The 18,491-nt window shown below is 32.3% G+C and overlaps 2 protein-coding genes across 2 annotated transcripts; both read left to right on the top strand.

The window, feature by feature from the left end:
- The first annotated feature begins 481 nt into the window (after positions 1 to 481).
- On the top strand, positions 482 to 8,770 carry LOC139498237 (S-crystallin SL11-like). The gene is made up of 5 exons (XM_071286606.1): positions 482 to 703; positions 2,723 to 2,818; positions 3,839 to 3,954; positions 7,181 to 7,285; positions 8,409 to 8,770. The coding sequence occupies exons 1-5, from the start codon at positions 568 to 570 to the stop codon at positions 8,580 to 8,582; spliced, it is 627 nt and encodes a 208-aa protein (XP_071142707.1). The 5' UTR covers positions 482 to 567; the 3' UTR covers positions 8,583 to 8,770.
- Positions 8,771 to 11,224: 2,454 nt separating this feature from the next.
- Positions 11,225 to 18,253, top strand: LOC139498236 (glutathione S-transferase-like). The gene is made up of 5 exons (XM_071286605.1): positions 11,225 to 11,466; positions 13,230 to 13,325; positions 14,814 to 14,929; positions 16,597 to 16,701; positions 17,856 to 18,253. The coding sequence occupies exons 1-5, from the start codon at positions 11,331 to 11,333 to the stop codon at positions 18,027 to 18,029; spliced, it is 627 nt and encodes a 208-aa protein (XP_071142706.1). The 5' UTR covers positions 11,225 to 11,330; the 3' UTR covers positions 18,030 to 18,253.
- Positions 18,254 to 18,491: the final 238 nt, after the last annotated feature.

Here is an 18,491-nt window from a genome sequence, read left to right as displayed (position 1 = left end):
CCTTTACCATCGACGAAGTGTTTACTGCACATGTGTCATGTTATATGTCCCATAACAACAATGTTTTACATCTTCAGACTGATGTTTCGCCTTAACTGCCTCCATTTAACTATCAATGAAACAACGCTAAGAGTTAACGTCATACAAACACTGTGCTTACTGATTGACCTGATTAAAGATGCAGATAAGAGAATTTATTTTTAGATCATCTGATCTTTGCTATTAAGAGGTTGAAATTACTTGCTTATTATTTTCATCCATTTTACTTTTTTTGCCAACACATTATGACATTATTTGGTCAAATGTTCATTTGCTGGAAGATTCTTTCAATTGGAACGTCTGGTCTGAACTATTTATCGATTGGATAAACATTTAGACCTCTTTAATGTAGCTAGTAGAACTAGCTAAATCTTATGTATACCAGTTATATATCGATAGGGTCAATATATAGAACATGGCTTACAGGTAGTATTTAGAACATTGTTTTATTGTAAAATACACAGCTTCGATAGTTAATACATACTTTTGATTGTCCATCAGCAATTTGGATATAAACTAACAATCAAAATGCCTGTTAAATTCAAAATATCTTACTTCGACATCAAAGGAAGAGCAGAATTACCTAGACTTGTGTTTGCTGCAGCTGGGAAAGAGTTTGATGACGATAGAATAAGTGGTGATAAATGGACAGCTTTTAAACCAAGTAAGAGGAGGTGGGAAACCCGCTTTTAGGTAGTGGAATATGGGTGTAGAAAAGTTGGGTTGTTGGATCTGGGGAAAAGAAGGGAAAAAAGTGGGAAGTTGGAAATATTCAAAAAAGAAGCAAGATTTGGGGAATGACACCCGTGTCATCACTCAAGAAAGATAAGACCAATTTTATTTCATTATATATAAAACGATTCACGTGTCAATATAGAAAGACGAAAAATCAGTTTGTCCCGAAAAAATGTTACACTCATCCATATTTTCACTATGCTGATGTTGGAAAACTTATCATGATGTCATTTTTTTGCATATGACACTGTATTGATCTAAACTGAATATGAGGATATATACCTTGTGTTGATTGTTGTGTGTTTAAGATACATGCAGTAACTAGTTATTTCTTTAACTGTGCCAAATCTATAAGGCAGAATTATTTTTACTACTTGCACATTCTAAAACAGTTATGTTGCCTAGTTTTGAGTAAAAAGGTGGTTATTTTTGGGTGATAAATACAATTAGTTATGACAATATTTGTAACAGGGTATCTACATGTATCATATTTGATGATTAGTCGGTAATACATGATTAATCGTGTTCTACGTAGAATCAATATAGCATGAACATTGTGTACACATGCCTTGTATGTTTCAAACACTTAAAATGTCCATATACATGATATATATTTACAAAATTTTTAAATTGAAAAGAGGGTCTATAAAACCATTGGACAAGTTTTTGTATACTTAACCTTTACATATTTATTTCTTAAAATAAAAACAAATATTTGGACAAAAATCAATTGCGGTTTTTATCTATCTATGATATTGGTAAACAAATTTTATTATTTTGCGAATTTTAATTTCTTATGTATATATGTCATCATTTTAGGAACTTCTGAATCAAATCAGGTGCATTAAATGTTTTAAACATTTTAGTTTAAGTGCAGATTCTTGTGCAATACTGTCTTTTTTCAAAAATGCATGTAACTGAGTGGCTCTAAGGTGAGCTTACTCTGTCTTTATTAGCCTTAATTATTCTTTTCCGCCAATGATTGGTGGTTTAAAGTGATAGTTTTCATGTTTTGAAGGATATAAGAATTCTATTGTTTACGTAATTATTTATTGTTTTTGCTAAATCGAGCGTTAACGTACACATTCGGTATCTATTGACACGTATCATTTATGAACGTTATGCAATGTTTAATTGTTCATATTAAACACAATACGGTATTCATTAATATACTATATTATATAAAAGATGTTTAACCGCTGACGGAGGGCCTGGAAACAGAGTGGTATTCTTTTATTGTTTTTTATTTGAAGACCATGGCCATTTCCTTTCATTTTCCCTATTTGCTATTAGTTGTTCATTATTCCCTATATCTTTATGTATTATCCCCAAATCATAAGTCCTAGTTTTTAAATTTTTAACTTTGACGGTAAAAATTAATCGAAGTGCATTCTTATATTTTTAAAATACAAACTCGCAAACCACGTTTATATTCACGGAAATTCAATGCCATAAATTAAAACAATAGGCAAACTTAACTTATTTATAAATGTACATGTACAGAATGTCATAAAAGAGGGGTGAAAGATACCAGAGGGACATTCAAACTCATAGATCGAAAATAAACTGACAACGCCATGGCTAAAAAAGTAAAAGACAAACAGACAAATAATAGTTCACAAGACACAACATGAAAACCATAAGACTAAGCAAAACGAACCCCACAAAAAACTGGGGGTGATCTAAGGTGTTCATGGAGGGTAAGCAGATGCTGCTCCACATCACATAAAATGCATTTCACTTTGTCACGCAATATACTAAAATAACGTCAAATTGCTTAAAGACTCGCTTCCTATTATTTGATAGCTGCATATCCATATCCCTGTCCATTAATCAAAATATCTCGGTACCAAAAAAAACAAATCTTACAGAGCTAACACCCTCACGGCAAGATAGATAAAGACCACATGTAAAGTTAATTGCAACAAAAGTTGATGGTCTTTTTTAGAAACACCTTATGGTCAGATGCCTGTATTAACTGTAGATAATAAAACAATGATAAACCAGACGGGTGCCATTATCCGGTACCTTGCTCGTGAATTTGGTAAGTTTTGTATGAAGTTCGAAAGCACAATTCGGAATTTGCTAATCAATAACATGGTTTACTATGGGTTTTTTTTTTCTTTTTCTGCGTTAAAATCTTATATTTAAAATAACGAGTACATCTCTAAACAAAACATTTTGTAATACAAGTTATTAGTTCTTCCTATATCTTTTGTGTTGTTAGCTGTTTTGAGTGTGTTACTGAGGTCAAGACATCTTCTAATCAACACAATATCTGGTTCATCCCAAAAGTTGCCTACTAAAATTTACAGTACAAAATATCAACAGTTTATCTGTGTGTACCTTAAGCCAGATTATAAAATAAAAATAACACATTTAGTGAAAATAGAATAAAAAATGTGCTATATCAATACATGTAGCTTAATCCTATTTATAGTGACTGTGGATTGTAAAATTTAAATTAGTATAAAAATGAAGATATGTGGTATGATTTCCAAAGAGTCAACTTTACCCACGAAGAAGTATACGAACAATTGCAGGTCTTTGCACGGTCTCTAACAAACCATAAAGTAAGCAGGGAAGACCAATAATAATAATGTTTTCTTATTATATCTCTCCAGCGAGATAAAGTATTGTCAAAGAGACTTGGACCGTCGGCCCTTGGTTGTTCATTTCCTGTATCACTAGCCTGTCAACACTGGCGTTTTGAGTCCGATTCCAATTTTAACAAGTCTCATTGATTAAGACTGTCATGTTTACTGACAAAGGTCGGTGGTTCTCTTTTGGGCAATTCGGCTACCTCCTTCCTGGCTTCCCCGATATAACCAACCGTACTGAAAGAGGTGGAAATATCAACTATCAAAGAGTCAACTAATCGAAGATGCTGATTTATAGTGATTTTATCAAACACAATTAAAAATGAAGAACCGATATTGTCTGAGAGCTTTCAGTTTAACAAAAATATAAAATAGAGAAACATGGCTTAAACTTAAAGAATGTAGAAATAAAGATCCCCACAAGACACCCACATATTCTACATGACACTTCAACTATTTAACAGGATTGTATGGTTCAAATAATATGGAAAATACAAAGTGTGACATCATCATTGAAACTGTATTTGACCTGTACAGTGCTGCCATTAAACAACATTTAGAAAAGGATGAAGCTATTAAGGTTCGTATTTATAATCAAAATAAGAAACAATAACAAATAAAATATGTATATAAAAGAACATTACAAATAAACAATTAACAAATTTATTGTAAGATAAAATGTGGGGCCTCGGGCGACCGAATGGTCATAGTAGTTTATCTACTATATTGCTGATGTTATGAGTTCCCGCATGTAGCAGGTTGTGTTTGACCTCAACCTTTATTGACTAGGATTGTAAGTTTTTCGACCAAATATCCGTAGTTCTCACCGGGCACTCCGGCTGACCGCCAATAATAGACAATAAAGCTAAAGGTGGCGTTAAATACTAACTATAAAAAAATCAATACGATTAACATTCTATCATGAACCTGTCTCACATGGTTAAATATAAGATAAAGACTCCAATATGGCAAATAACTTCAGGGGTAGGGCTAACAATTCATATTAATAAAATTGAGAATGGAAATTGAAAATGTATCAAAGAGACAACAACCCGACCATAGAAAAAACAACAGCAGAAGGTCAGCAACAGGTCTTCAATGTAACGAGAAATTCCCGCATCCGGAGGTGTCCTTCAGCTGGCCCCTAAACAATTATATACTAGTTCAGTGATAATGAACGCCATACTAATTTCCAAATTGTACACAAGAAACTAAAATTAAAATACTACAAGACTAACAAAGACCAGAGGCTCCTGACTTGGGACAGGCGCAAAAATGCGGCGGGGTTAAACATGTTTATGAGATCTCAACCCTCCCCCTATACCTCTAGCCAATGCAGAAAAGTAAATGCATAACAATACGTACATTTAAAATTCAATTCAAGAGAAGTCCAAGTCTGATGTCAGAAGATGAAAACAAAGAAAATAAACAATATGACAATTATACATAAATAACAACAGACTACTAGCAGTTAACTGACATGTCAGCTCCAGACTTCAATTAAACTGATTTAAAGATTAGGATTTCATCATATGAATATCAGGCACAATCCTTCCCGTTAGGGGTTTAGTATCATACCATCATAACATATATGAGAAGAACATAACCCGTGTCATGCCAACAACTGTTTTTTTAAATAAATGTGTTTAGTTCCGATGCAAAGACCCTATAAGTGAATCAATATTAACGCCAAAATATGCAATCTTTAATGACCTGACAACAGTATCGTAACTATATCCCTTCTTAATAAGTCTATTTAAGGGTTTTGTTAGTTTCTGCGGTGAATACTGACATTTTTGTGCTTTATTAAGAATATTACCATAAAAAAATGGATGTGAAATACCTAAACGTATAAGAAGTCTGCATGTTGAGCTATATTTACGAATGATGTCCTTATACCGATGATAAAATTTAGTAAATGTTTTGACTAGTTTGTGATATCGAAAACCCTGGTGTAATAATTTTTCAGTAATATATAAATTTCTCTCGTTAAAATCTAAAACATAGTTACAAACACGAGTGAATCGTACAAGTTGAGATATATAAACACCGTAAGATGGTGACAAGGGAACGTCACCATCTAAAAATGGATAATTAACGATAGGAAATGAAAATCATCTCTTTTATCATAAATTTTAGTATTAAGCTTTCCGTTAGTGATATAGATATCAAGATCGAGGAAAGGGCAGTGGTCATTGTTAGTATTAGCTTTATTTAAAGTAAGTTGAACAGGATAAGTTTCTTTAGTATATATACTGAAGTCGTCAATATTGAGAGCCAAAATGTCATCCAAATATCTAAAAGTATTATTAAATTTGTTTATCAGATGTTGTTTCGATGGGTCTTTGCTGATTTTTGTCATAAATTGTAACTCATAGCAATACAAAAACAGGTCCGCAATAAGTGGTGCACAGTTAGTCCCTATTGGAATTCCGATAACCTGACGATATACGGAATCTCCAAAGCGAGCAAAAATGTTATCTAGTAAAAATTCAAGGGCATATATTGTATCAAAGCATGTCCAATTGACATAGTTTTTTGGTTTATTGCTACTAAAAAATGACCTTAAAGAGTTTGAACATATATATTCACATTCTGACTTTTTTAAATGCCCATTTAATTAGGTGGGTGATTTTTTTCTTAATGAGAATGTGAGGCAATATGGTATACAGGGTAGAAAAATCAAAACTTTGATCAGATTCAAAATCACCAATACAAGCATGCAATTTATCAAGTACTCCCAACGAGTTCTTGACACTCCAAAAGTAATTAATTCCACTATTTTCGAAAGCCTTATTTGAACAATGTATTAATGAATAATGTATTAATATTTGAATGATGGCATGTTGTCTCTTAGGTGGTCATACAAATCTGAGCGTATTGACATAATAATTTAAAAGAAAAAGTAATATTTCGAATTAAAAAGGGGAATCACAAAATTCAATCGGTAACAAAAAGAATAAAAAGGGTCGAACGATATGATGGACGGTATTGCAAGATAGAAAGATAGCTAACAATAAAATACTGGTATATTGGTTAATTGACTGGGGTAGGCCCCATCTTGTATTCGCGCTTTAACTTAATTAAACACCCTGTATATAGTATCAAGGAATGAATATATCTACACGAATCTCCATAATATTCAGCATCATACAACTATATATAGAGTATGAAAACCAATTTACCTACAAAACTGGCAGCAAGACCGATTTACCTACGAGAACTGACATCAAGACTAATCTGCCTACGAGAACTTGCTTCAAGACAGATTTACCTACGAAAACTGGCATCAAGACTGACTTACCTACTAAAACTGGCATCAAAACCGATTTACCTACGAAAACTGGCATCAAGACTGATTTACCTACGAAAACTGGCATTAAGACCAATTTACCTACGAGAACTGGCATCAAGACCTATTAACCTACGAGAACTGGCATCAAGACCGATTTGCCTACGAAAATCTGAACAAAAAAGAGCATCAGGACCGTTTATCTAAATCACATCTACACATCTACGTTCTAAAAGTAAAATGTATCACAGAGAATAACAGTCGTGAGACTACTAGAATATTTTGTCTAGTTTTTATGATAATAAGGAGATGTGGTATGATTGCCAATTAGATCACAATTCAAAAGAGTTCGTTAAAATAACGTGAATATAAGCAATATTATGTCACAGTACGGCATTCAACAACAAGAAAAACCCATTCTGTTTACAGAGCTTCATGGACTTTTATTTGATTTATTTATTTCTCAGTGATTTGAAAATTTGTACTGTTCACTTAATTTGTTTCTGTATTTCAGGAAGAGCTGGCTAAAAAGTTCAGTACCGAGATTCTACCTCAATTTTTCACATATTTGTGCAAGTTATTGAAAGAAAATGGTGGAAAATTTCTCGTAGGATCAGAGGTAACAAACATATGAAAAGGCAATATAATCTGGAAATTGTCAGTCCTCTGAAAAGGTATACACGCCGAGGCCAGAAGTCAATATACTTTTTAAAGCCAAATATGGAATAAAAAATCATTATTTTAGTTATATTCAATTTTTCAAGCAAATAGGTACTAAATATGAAGACAGTTTTGATGATATTTAGCTCCTAAATCAATGGACTGCTGACAATTCGTTTTCTAATAAGGTTAAGTACAGTCTGGTCGGACCTAATGTTTATAGGTGGTTAGTGTTGTCATAATAACACTTCCACAAGTAAGTTTCTTGATGGCGTGGTTAATTTGAAGTCAAAATGGTGTCTTCCTTAAATATTTTGTCATTCAAAATGCTTTATCGGCTGAAATCCGTTAAAATATTAACAGTAGATAATTTATGCAGTTTTTACCATTTTAACCAAACAGTTGTCTTGAAATATTAGGCATATTTACACAATAATATCGGAAAAGTTGAAGCCTTTTGGTAAAGTAACACCATTATTTGGGAAACGCTGAAGCCTTTGTTAAAGTACCACCATTATTTTGGAAACGTAGAAGCTTTTGGTAAAGTAACACCATTATTTTGGAAACGTTGAAGCCATTGTTAAAGTACCACCATTAATTTGGAAACATAGAAGATTTTGGTAAAGTAACACCATTTTTTGGGAAACTTTGGAGCAATTTGTATAGAAATACCATTCTTTCGTAAAAGTCGAAGCCTTTCCTATAGAAACATCACTATTTTGGGAACGTTAAAGCATTTGGTATAGTAATACCATTCTTTCGTAAAAGTTGAAGCCTTTGGTATAGTAATACCATTCTTTCGTAAAATTTGAAGCCTTTGGTATAGTAATACCATTCTTTCGTAAAAGTTGAAGCCTTTGGTATAGTAATACCATTCTTTCGTAAAAGTTGAAGCCTTTGGTATAGTGATACCATTCTTTCGTAAAAGTTGAAGCATTTTGTATAGTTATACCATTCTTTCAAAACAAATGAAGCCTTTCCTATAGTAATGCCATTCTTTCGGAAAACTTTCATGAAATCATTAGAAAAAAATGGGGAAAGTAAGCACATGATGTTATTCTCTCTTTTTTTATTATTTTTAGTTGACTGTCGCAGATATGGCTGTTTTTGACATGCTCGATAGACTAACTTGTAATCCAAAGATGGGTGAAGGGGTGTACAAAGACTTTGCTGCAGTCAAAAAGTTTTACGAAAGTGTGAAAACAAATGCTAATATACAAAAATATTTAGAGAAGCGACCGGCTTCGGACTTGTAAATCAACGAACACACTAATTTTTATTTATTTTTATATTTATTTATTTAAACGTTTACATGTTTCAGCATTATCAAACATAGATGTGTGAACAAATCTTGAATATTATTTACATTGTATACAACAGTACATGTTTTTACATTTATGTGTTTAGTGAAGTTGTCTTACAAATTGCAATTTACTAAATTAAAATAAAATGAAGCTGTAATATTGTTGTTTATAACATTCTATAAAACTGCTCTTCAGAGATTCCAGGCTCATACCTTTGTACACTAGACACGCGTTACGTCAACTAAGATTCGTAAGTGACGCTCGAATATAAAAATATTGAGCAAGCTAGCTTAAACACATTTTTATGCCCCACCTACGATAGTAGAGGGGCATTATGTTTTCTGGTCTGTGCATCCTTCCGTCCGTCCGTTAGTCTTTCCGTCCGTCCGTTCGTTCCACTTCAGGTTAAAGTTTTTGGTCAAGGTAGTTTTTGATGAAGCTGAAGTCCAATCAACTTGAAACTTAGTACACATGTTCCTTATGATATGATCTTTCTTATTGTTAAACAAAATTAAACTTTTGACCCCATTTTCATGGTCCACTGAACATAGAAATTAAAAGTGCGAGTTTCAGGTTAAAGTTTTTGGTCAAGGTAGTTTTTGATGAAGCTGAAGTCCAATCAACTTGAAACTTAATTACACATGTTCCCTTTTGGTTGATCTTTTTACTTTTAAGGCCAAATTAGATTTTTTTCCCAATTTCACGGTCAATTGAACATGGAAAATGATAATGCGAGTGGGGCATCCGTGAACTTTGGACACATTCTTGTTATGAATGCACTAATATGAGCTTTACAGAATATAGAATAATGGACAGGAAGAGGAGATTAAAGGGCAAAAATAAAGAATAAAAATAAATAAGCACAACAAATAAAGATGGCTAAATGGCATGAAGACCCATACATCCAACCCCTAATAACACTTTGTTGCTCATTCCACTCGCCTTAGTTATTTGAATTATGTACATTAAACAAACCAACTTTCCTGGAACACATTTTTCTTATCTCAATTGATCATGTTTTATAGGCAATGGTTAATACACTGGTTTCTCACAAACATTGTTCACGTCACACTTACCCCACACTTGAAGAGTAACAAAAGGTCCAGTTGGATCTAACTCTGATCGAATACGGAATTGCTTTCAAAAATAAATTTGGGAATGGAAATGGGGAATATGTCAAAAAGACAAAAACCCAATCAAAGAGCAGATAACAGCCGAAGGCCACTAATGGGTCGTCAACGCATTGAGAGAATCCCGAACACAGGGGTGGAACTAAGCTGGTCCCAAAAAAAATGAGTACTTGTTCAGTGAAAATAGACGTCATAGTAAACTCCAAAACATATAAAATTGAATAAAATTTAAAAAAAAATACAAGACTAACAACTCGGGACAGGCGAACAAAATGTCTATTTCGTGATTATTGTAGGTCAGAAGGAAGTTATGAAATCAAGAGTTCCAAATGGTGAAGTTAAAATCATCCCTTCCTAAATTTTACGGCCGCCATCACGAGTTGATTGAACGTTACGGAATATCCGTTTCACAGATAATATCGGATATATTCCTACTGTCGTAACTACAATCACATTCTCTTTCCATGAATGTGACCTACCGAATAAGACTAATACCCGGGTTTGTAATAACACGAGCAACATGACAGGTGCCACATGTGGAGCAGGATCTGCTTACCCTTTTGGAGCACCTGAGATCAGCCCCAGTTTTCAGTTGGGTTCGTGTTGCATGGTCTTTATTTTTCAAAGGTTGTGCCTTATGTACTATAATTTATATGTTTGTCTTTTTCATTTTTAGCCATGGCGTTGTCACTTTTATCTCGATCAATGAGTTAGAATGTCCCTATGGTATCTTTTGCCCGTCTTTTACTAACACTACATCTCAATGGTAATGTTTGAATTGTCATCTAGTCTGAAAAACTTAGACACATCGTTTCAGTCTTGTAAGGAACTCTGATAGTTATATCCAATTGCGGATTTACAAGGATCCGTAAAGGGCATTCGCCCTCCTCAATTTGAAGTTATATATTAAAACAGATAAAAGAGTTTTATTTATTAAAGTTAAAGCTGTTTTGTTGTGTTTATGACATAGTGTTGCTTTAGATCATGCATTATAGACGGTTAATTAATAAAATTTGAACTTGTGTCAAGTCCGTTTTCCCTCTTCGATCCCTCTTCAATCAAATAAAATCGGGTTTTTTTTCTATTCAAACAAAACAGTTTGAAATATTGTGAAAATAACTATCACTATCAATAATATATGAAATTAACAAAACATTTGATATGAACATTTAAAACACTATAATTATGAACAATTAAAGAGCTATTATAACAATTCAAACCCAATTAATTATTTATTGTATTCAGTATTTTACTTTATTTTTATTTTTTTATTTAAATAAAGGTGCGATGCAATATTAACAGGTTTCAATCAATTGCATTTAATTTCTTCCACTTTTCAACTATTTTTTTTTGCAAAGTCATTACCTGTACGAATCCATATCAACCGCGTACGCGTAGCCATTGGAACTATCAAGATCGATAAGGTCAACATATAGAACATGTATTGAATATGTTAAAGGCAGAATTTATGACATAGTTTTAAATACACATATACTGATATAGCTTCGGTAGTTAATACATGATAGTTGTCAATTTTCATCAGCAATCAAGACATCAACATTAAGTCAAAATGCCTGCTAAGTTCAAGCTATCTTACTTCGACATTAGAGGAAGAGCAGAATTACCTCGACTTGTTTTTGCTGCAGCTGGAAAAGAGTTTGAGGATGAGAGATTAAGTGGCGATAAATGGACAGCTTTTAAACCAAGTAAGAGGAGATGGATATAGGGATAAACATAGTTGGGATGTGGGATATAGGTGTAGAAAAGTAAGGTTGTTGGAGATGGAGAAAAGAAGGGAATAAGGTGGAAGTTGGAAAAATTACCAAACAAAAATATTGGGAAATGACACCCGTATCATCTCTCAATGAAGATAAGATTAATTATAGTTTCATTAACTGTACAACGGTTCATGTTAGGTCAAATTATATTTATGGTATTTATTTGAAATTAAATAATTTTGAATATGCATTAATATTGCTAATCAGACACACACTCAATTTCAAATTTATTTTAAGGTGGTGGAAGATTGTTGAAGAGGGCAAGTAGAACTTTTTCTATTATTACAAGATTTTAATAACAAATTATTATATAATTTCAGTTCATTAAATATTTAGGGAACTGATTTATTAGGGGGGGAATACAAATAAATACATGGTTTCTACATGTATCATATTTAATGAATTGTCGTTAATACATGCTTAATCATGTTCTAGAATCAATATAACATGAACATTTAGACTGGGTACATAAACATTGTGTTTACATGCCTCGTCTGTTTCCAATACTTTAAATGTCCAAATTAAGTACAGTGCAAAGCACCTAATCAAACTGAAAACAGGTTTATAAAACCTTGGACTAGTTTTTTTGTATACCGAACCTTCACATAGCTTATTTGATTAGAAGAGAACAAATATTCGGAAAAAATTAAACAATAGCTGTTTATTAGCTCTCTATGATAAAGGCAAACAAGTGGGTTTATCTAGAAAAAAATATATTTGTTTAGTATATATGTAATCATTTTAGGAATTTCTAGATTAAAGCAGATACATAAAATGTTTGAAGAAAGTTGATGTGCAGATTCATAAGCCAGACTGTCAATTCAAATATACATGTTAAAGATTGCTTCAATGGGGAGGGGAGCTTATATTACTTCTTTAATAAGTAATTATGTTCCTTTGTCTGTCAATTATTGGTTGTTTAAAATAATAGTATTTATGTATTGAAGGATATAAGATTTTTATTGTTTACATAATTGTTCTATACCTTACTAAGTCAGGTGTTAACGTAGACAGACATGCGATATTCTAAAGATACTATCATGTATATGAGTAGCGCAATGTATTTTTGTTTCTATTTAATTCAATAAGGTATCAATATTATATTATATAACCGTTGTTTAACCGATTCAGAAGGGTCTGAAACAAACAATTTTTTTTTGTCTCCTTCTTTTCTTTTGATTTGAAGACAATCTGTTTTTATTTTCCACTAACTGCTTTATTTTTTTCAATTTTTCGCTGTGGTACTTATTCCTTTTAAATTATCAAAATGTTTTATTTTATTAATTTTTTTTTTACTATTTTTGTCGACCAGTTATAATCTCAAACAGACCCTCGTACAAGATTTCTTTTAAACATAAAATAACAGTGCTTATATACGGCATATATGTAATTGGGATTAAAGGTGTCCTCGTTTTTAATCTTAAGCTTTAAAGGTCAAAATTATACTAATTGCAATCAAACTTTTTATGAATGTACATGTCATAACGTCAAATCAACGAAAGACTTTTTCATGTGTTACTGAAAGCTGCATATCCTTCTGCATTAATCAAAATATGTTGATGCCAAAAAAAATACAAAAAAAATCAGATCGTCACCCTCACAGCAATATAAATGAATAACACATGCAAAGCTAATTGCAATAAAATTTAAAAAAAAAATGCTGAAAACCTCGAGTTGATGATTTATTTCAGAAACACCATATGGTCAGATGCCTGTATTGACTGTGGATAATAAAACAATGATTAACCAGACCGGTGCTATTGCACGATACCTTGCTCGTGAATTTGGTAAGTTTTATTTAAAGTCTCTGAAATCACGGTTCGGAAATCGCTTATCGATAAAATCGTTCACTGTGTTTTTTTGTTGTTTTTTATTTTGTTTTTTTTAATGTTATATTGCACAAACAAGAATATTATTAACATAATAATGCATAATACAATTTGTTTGTGCTTGTCATATATTTCATTTTGATAGTTTTTTGCAGTGTGTGACTGGGGTTATCCTAACTTCCCATAAATGCATAGTACATCTTGTTTCTAAAATTAAAAGTATAATATTTCATATATTTAAATATAACAGTTTTGTGTACCTAAGCCGAATTCTGAAATACAAATAACACTTTTATTTAAACGGAATAAGAAAACAACGTTATATCTCAATCTCAATAGTTTAAACCTGTTTATAGCGACTGTGGATTTTTAAACTCGAATTACAATAAAATGAAGAGATTTGGAATGATTTCCAATGAGTCGACTATACCAATGAAGACTAAATCACGAATACATGAACAAATACAGGTCATAGCACAGCCTCCAACTCAAGTAAGCAGGGCAGACCAATAATGTTAATGTGTTCTTGTATTATGGTATTTCTCAAGCAAGATAAACTATCTTCAAAAAGGCTTGGACCCTCGCCCTTTAGTCGTTCAAAGCCCACGGCCACCAATGCTTTTTCAACACAGCGAAAACATTCTGGACCCGGAAACGGGATTCAGCTGGCTACTGTGAACTAGTTCGGTTGAAATGGACGTCACTTTAAACTCTGAAGTATATTATAAATGAACTTAGATTAAAAGGACATAAAAGATAGCAAAGGCTAGAAGCTCCTTGCCTAAGACACGCACAATAATTCCGCGGGATTTAAAATTTTTGTGAGATCTCAATCCCCCCTTATATCTTAGGCTAATGTAGACTTAACAAACAGACAGCAATACGCACAGATAATCTCAATTTTAAAAAAAGTTCGAGTTTGATGTCAGAATAGAAAACAAAAATATGACAACAATACATAAATTCAAAAAGTACTACAAGCAGCTATACTGATATGCCACCTTCAGACTTCCATTAAATTAATTGGAAGATTATGTCTTCCTCATATATGATTTCAGCACATTCCGTAGTATCATATCATCATAAAATTTATGTGAAGAACATAACCTGTATCATGCCAACAACGGATTTAAGAATTAATGTGTTTATATTTTCTATGCAAAATCCTCTTAAGATCACTCCGACCACTTCGTCTTGGCACGATATAGCCATGTGTACTGCAAATGGCGGTAAAACCAACTACTAATAAATTAACCAATCATATTGGCTGAATCAATATAATATTATAAACACAAATATCAAATGGAGAACCAAAGTGTCAAACAGCTTTCAGTTTACAAAAAAATGAAAAATAGAGAAATATGGCCAAAACTTAAAGAATTTAAAAAATGAAGATCCCCACCAGACTCCCATATATTCTCTATAATCATTTTAACATTTTAACAGGATTGTATGGTTCAAATAATATGGAAAATACAAAGTGTGACGTCATCATTGAAACTGTATCGGACGTGTTTACTGCTATGGTTAAATCACATTTCGAACAGGATGAAGCTAAAAAGGTTCGTATTTATAAAATCACATTACGAACAGGATGAAGCTAAAAAGGTTCGTATTTATTAAATCACATTACGAACAGGATGGAGCTAAAAAGGTTCGTATCTATAAAATCACATTACGAACAGGATGAAGCTAAAAAGGTTCGTATCTATTAAATCACATTACGAACAGGATGAAGCTAAAACGGTTCGTATTTATAAAATCACATTACGAACAGGATGAAGCTAAAAAGGTTCGTATTTATTAATCAAATTACGAACAGGATGAAGCTAAAAAGGTTCGTATTTATAAAATCACATCACGAACAGGATGAAGCTAAAAAGATTCGTATTTATTAAATCACATTACAAACAGGATGAATCTGAAAAGGTTCGTATTTATTAAATATGTAAATTGTCTACAAATTATAACAAATAAAATACGTCCATACAATGACACAACAAATGAACATTTAAATCAAACAAGAATAAATTTGGGGCCTCGGTAGTCACGTGGTCTAAGTAGGTCATCTACTGTACCACTGATGTTGAAGGTGAGTTTGAATACTGAACGCGACTCGAATCTTAGTTAACTAGGAATGTCAGTTTTCCTAATGAAGTTCGATGGTTTTCTACGGGCACTCGGGCTTACTACACAAATATAAATTGACCGCCAGGATATTACAAATAGTGCATGAGGTGGCGTTAATCACCAATGCAACAATCAATCAATTACATGAACTATCATGAACCTGTTGCTCTAAATTTTAAAGACAGTTTAAAAAATTCCATTAAGACCGATCTTGCTACAACAATCTCATTGAAATAGACAGACATTAAGACTGATTTACCTACGACAATCTTATTGATATAGGGCATCAAAAACGATTTACCTATGTGAATCGCAATGTATAAAGGCAACAGTAGTATACCTCTGTTCGAAATTCATGAATTGATTGAGCAAAACAAATCCGGGTTACAAACAAAAACTGAGGGAAACGCATCAAATATAAGAGAACTACGACACATTAGAAACACAACATTAAAATGTAACACACACAGAAACGAACTATTATAATATAACAATGGCCATTTTCCTGACTTTGTACAGGACATTTTAAGGGAAAAATGGTGGGTTGAACCTGTTTTTGTGGCATGCCAAACCTTCCGCTTTAATGACAATGTTAAATAAAAAAGACAGAGATAAAGAGCAATTCCCCTACGAAATTATTGATAATATAGAGCATCAAGACAGATGCATGAGATGTATCTACAAGAATTTCAAATGTCCCACATTACTAGTATCACTAAGAATAGCAATCATAGTATATTAAATTTGTTTGTATGAAAATAAACAGATGCTGATCCATGTTGGAAAGGATATGTCCGGGTGTTGCAATTGGAACCCCCTTTTTTTTACGTTCAATGCTTTTGAATGGAGAAATATGGACGGAACCTTACACTTTTAAAAATCGCAGGTAACATCCTTGGTTATTGTCAGTGCGATAAATATCAAAAAGTGTTTGTTCAAATAACGTATATATATATACAAGCAACTATAGGTCACCGTACGGCCTTCGATAATTAGAAACACAGACTTTCTTGTACTTTATATTATTTGATTAATTGATTTATCAGATATTTGAAAAAAGAAATATTACTTATCTTCAATCATTTTTGTTCTATTTTAGGAAGAACTTGGTAAAAAGTTAGGCACAGAAGTTCTACCACAATTTTTCACTTATTTGTGCAAGGTACTGAAAGAAAATGGTGGAAAATGTCTCGTGGGATCGAAGGTAACAGAGGTTTAAAGTAAAAAGAGAAGAAAAGAAATTCATGAAGTTTAAACGCAAAGATATTCAATTAATCAACCCAATATGCGAGGCGTCGGTGGTCAAGTGGTTTAAGAAGTTCAATTCAATTCAATTCTTTATTAACCAAATGTTTAACAACATATATAGGTAGATGTATAATCAATATATAAACTAAATATAGTTTTTAAAAATATACGATCATGACAAAACAGACAGAAGTAAAAATACACAAAAAATAAATACATATAAATATAATTCAAAGTTGAAATAGTGTACCACTAGCTTGTCAACGCTGAGGTTGTGAGTTGGAATCCGGCACATGGCAAGTACAGTTGACTCTAATCATAATTGCATAAGATTGTCGGTTTTCATATCAAATGTCGGAGTTGTTCTCTTCGTGTACCAGCCATTTAAAGCATCATAGGGCTGCGAGTGGCGTTAAACAATAATGTTCAATCAATTGAGCCAATATGAACTAAATATGAAGACAGATTCCAAATCAATAGACTGCTGGTAATGCAATTCGGTTTAAGTGCAGTTTGGGTCGAACTTAATCTTATATGTTTATTGAATAAATGCACATGTGTACCCCAATGGGGTTGAAGGCATACACAAATCAACATAATAATTTTACAATACGTCATACAAAAAAAAGGAACAAAATATTATATACATATATAACAAACAACCGTTTGTATCGTAAATATAAAAAGGAAGATGTGGTATGATTGCAAATGAGACAACTCTCCACAAGAGACTAAAATGACACAGATATTAACAACTATAGGTCACAATACGGCCTTCGTTCTTTTGGAACAGTTGAAGCCTTTAGACAGTTAAATCATGGCAATTGTCAAACATCAATGTTTTTAGGGAAGCCTTTGGAATCTTTCGGGAAAAAAGTATTCCTTTGTATAGTTACGCTATTCTTTCGGAACACCTTTTTGATATAGTTAACAAAAATGAAAAAGTAAGCGTTAGATGTAATTCTCCTTTTTTTTGTTATTTGTAGTAAACAGGTTTTTTTAACTACGTGATAAATTTAAAATCAAAATGGCGTCTTCCTTAAAAGCTTTGTCATTAAAAATAGTGGAAAAAGTAAGTGCAAGATGTAATTTTTTTTTTGTTATTTGTAGTTGACAGTTGCGGATTTGGCTGCTTTTGACATGCTTGATAAACTAGTATGTAACCCAAAGATGGGAGAGGGCGTGTACAAAGACTTTCCGGAGGTCAAAAAGTTTTACGAAAGTGTAAAAACAAATGCTAATGTACAGAAATATTTGGAGAAGCGACCGGCATCGGAAATGTAAATCTAGGAACAACTTTAAACTTTTACTTTATTTATTCGTTTATTTGTACATAAACATGGTCCAGCATTATTAGATATAGACGAACAAAACTTTTGATACTTTTTACATTGTATACAATAACTATAGCACATGGTTTTGTACTTATTTATTTTATAGCTTTAATACCTTTTTACTGAATCTGTTTTACAAATTGCAATTTACTGAATTAAAATGTGATGAAGCTGTGTTATTCATTTATTGTAATATTATTTTAATCATCAATGAAAAAAAATATTCATCCAAGATTTCAGGTTCGTAGTTTTGTAAACCAGACGAGAGTTTCGTTTAAACAAAGTCATTATCAAAAGACAAAAAAAAATAGCGATATGTACACACAAAGATAATAATATACTCACAAAGATCAAGAATAAGACATTATATTGAAAACATTTGGTCGATGCGGCTATTTGAGGGTATTGATGC

Source organism: Mytilus edulis, chromosome 12, assembly GCF_963676685.1.
Source record: "Mytilus edulis chromosome 12, xbMytEdul2.2, whole genome shotgun sequence".
Classification (NCBI taxonomy): Eukaryota; Metazoa; Mollusca; class Bivalvia; order Mytilida; family Mytilidae; genus Mytilus; species Mytilus edulis.
This window is presented reverse-complemented; position numbering and strand designations above follow the sequence as displayed.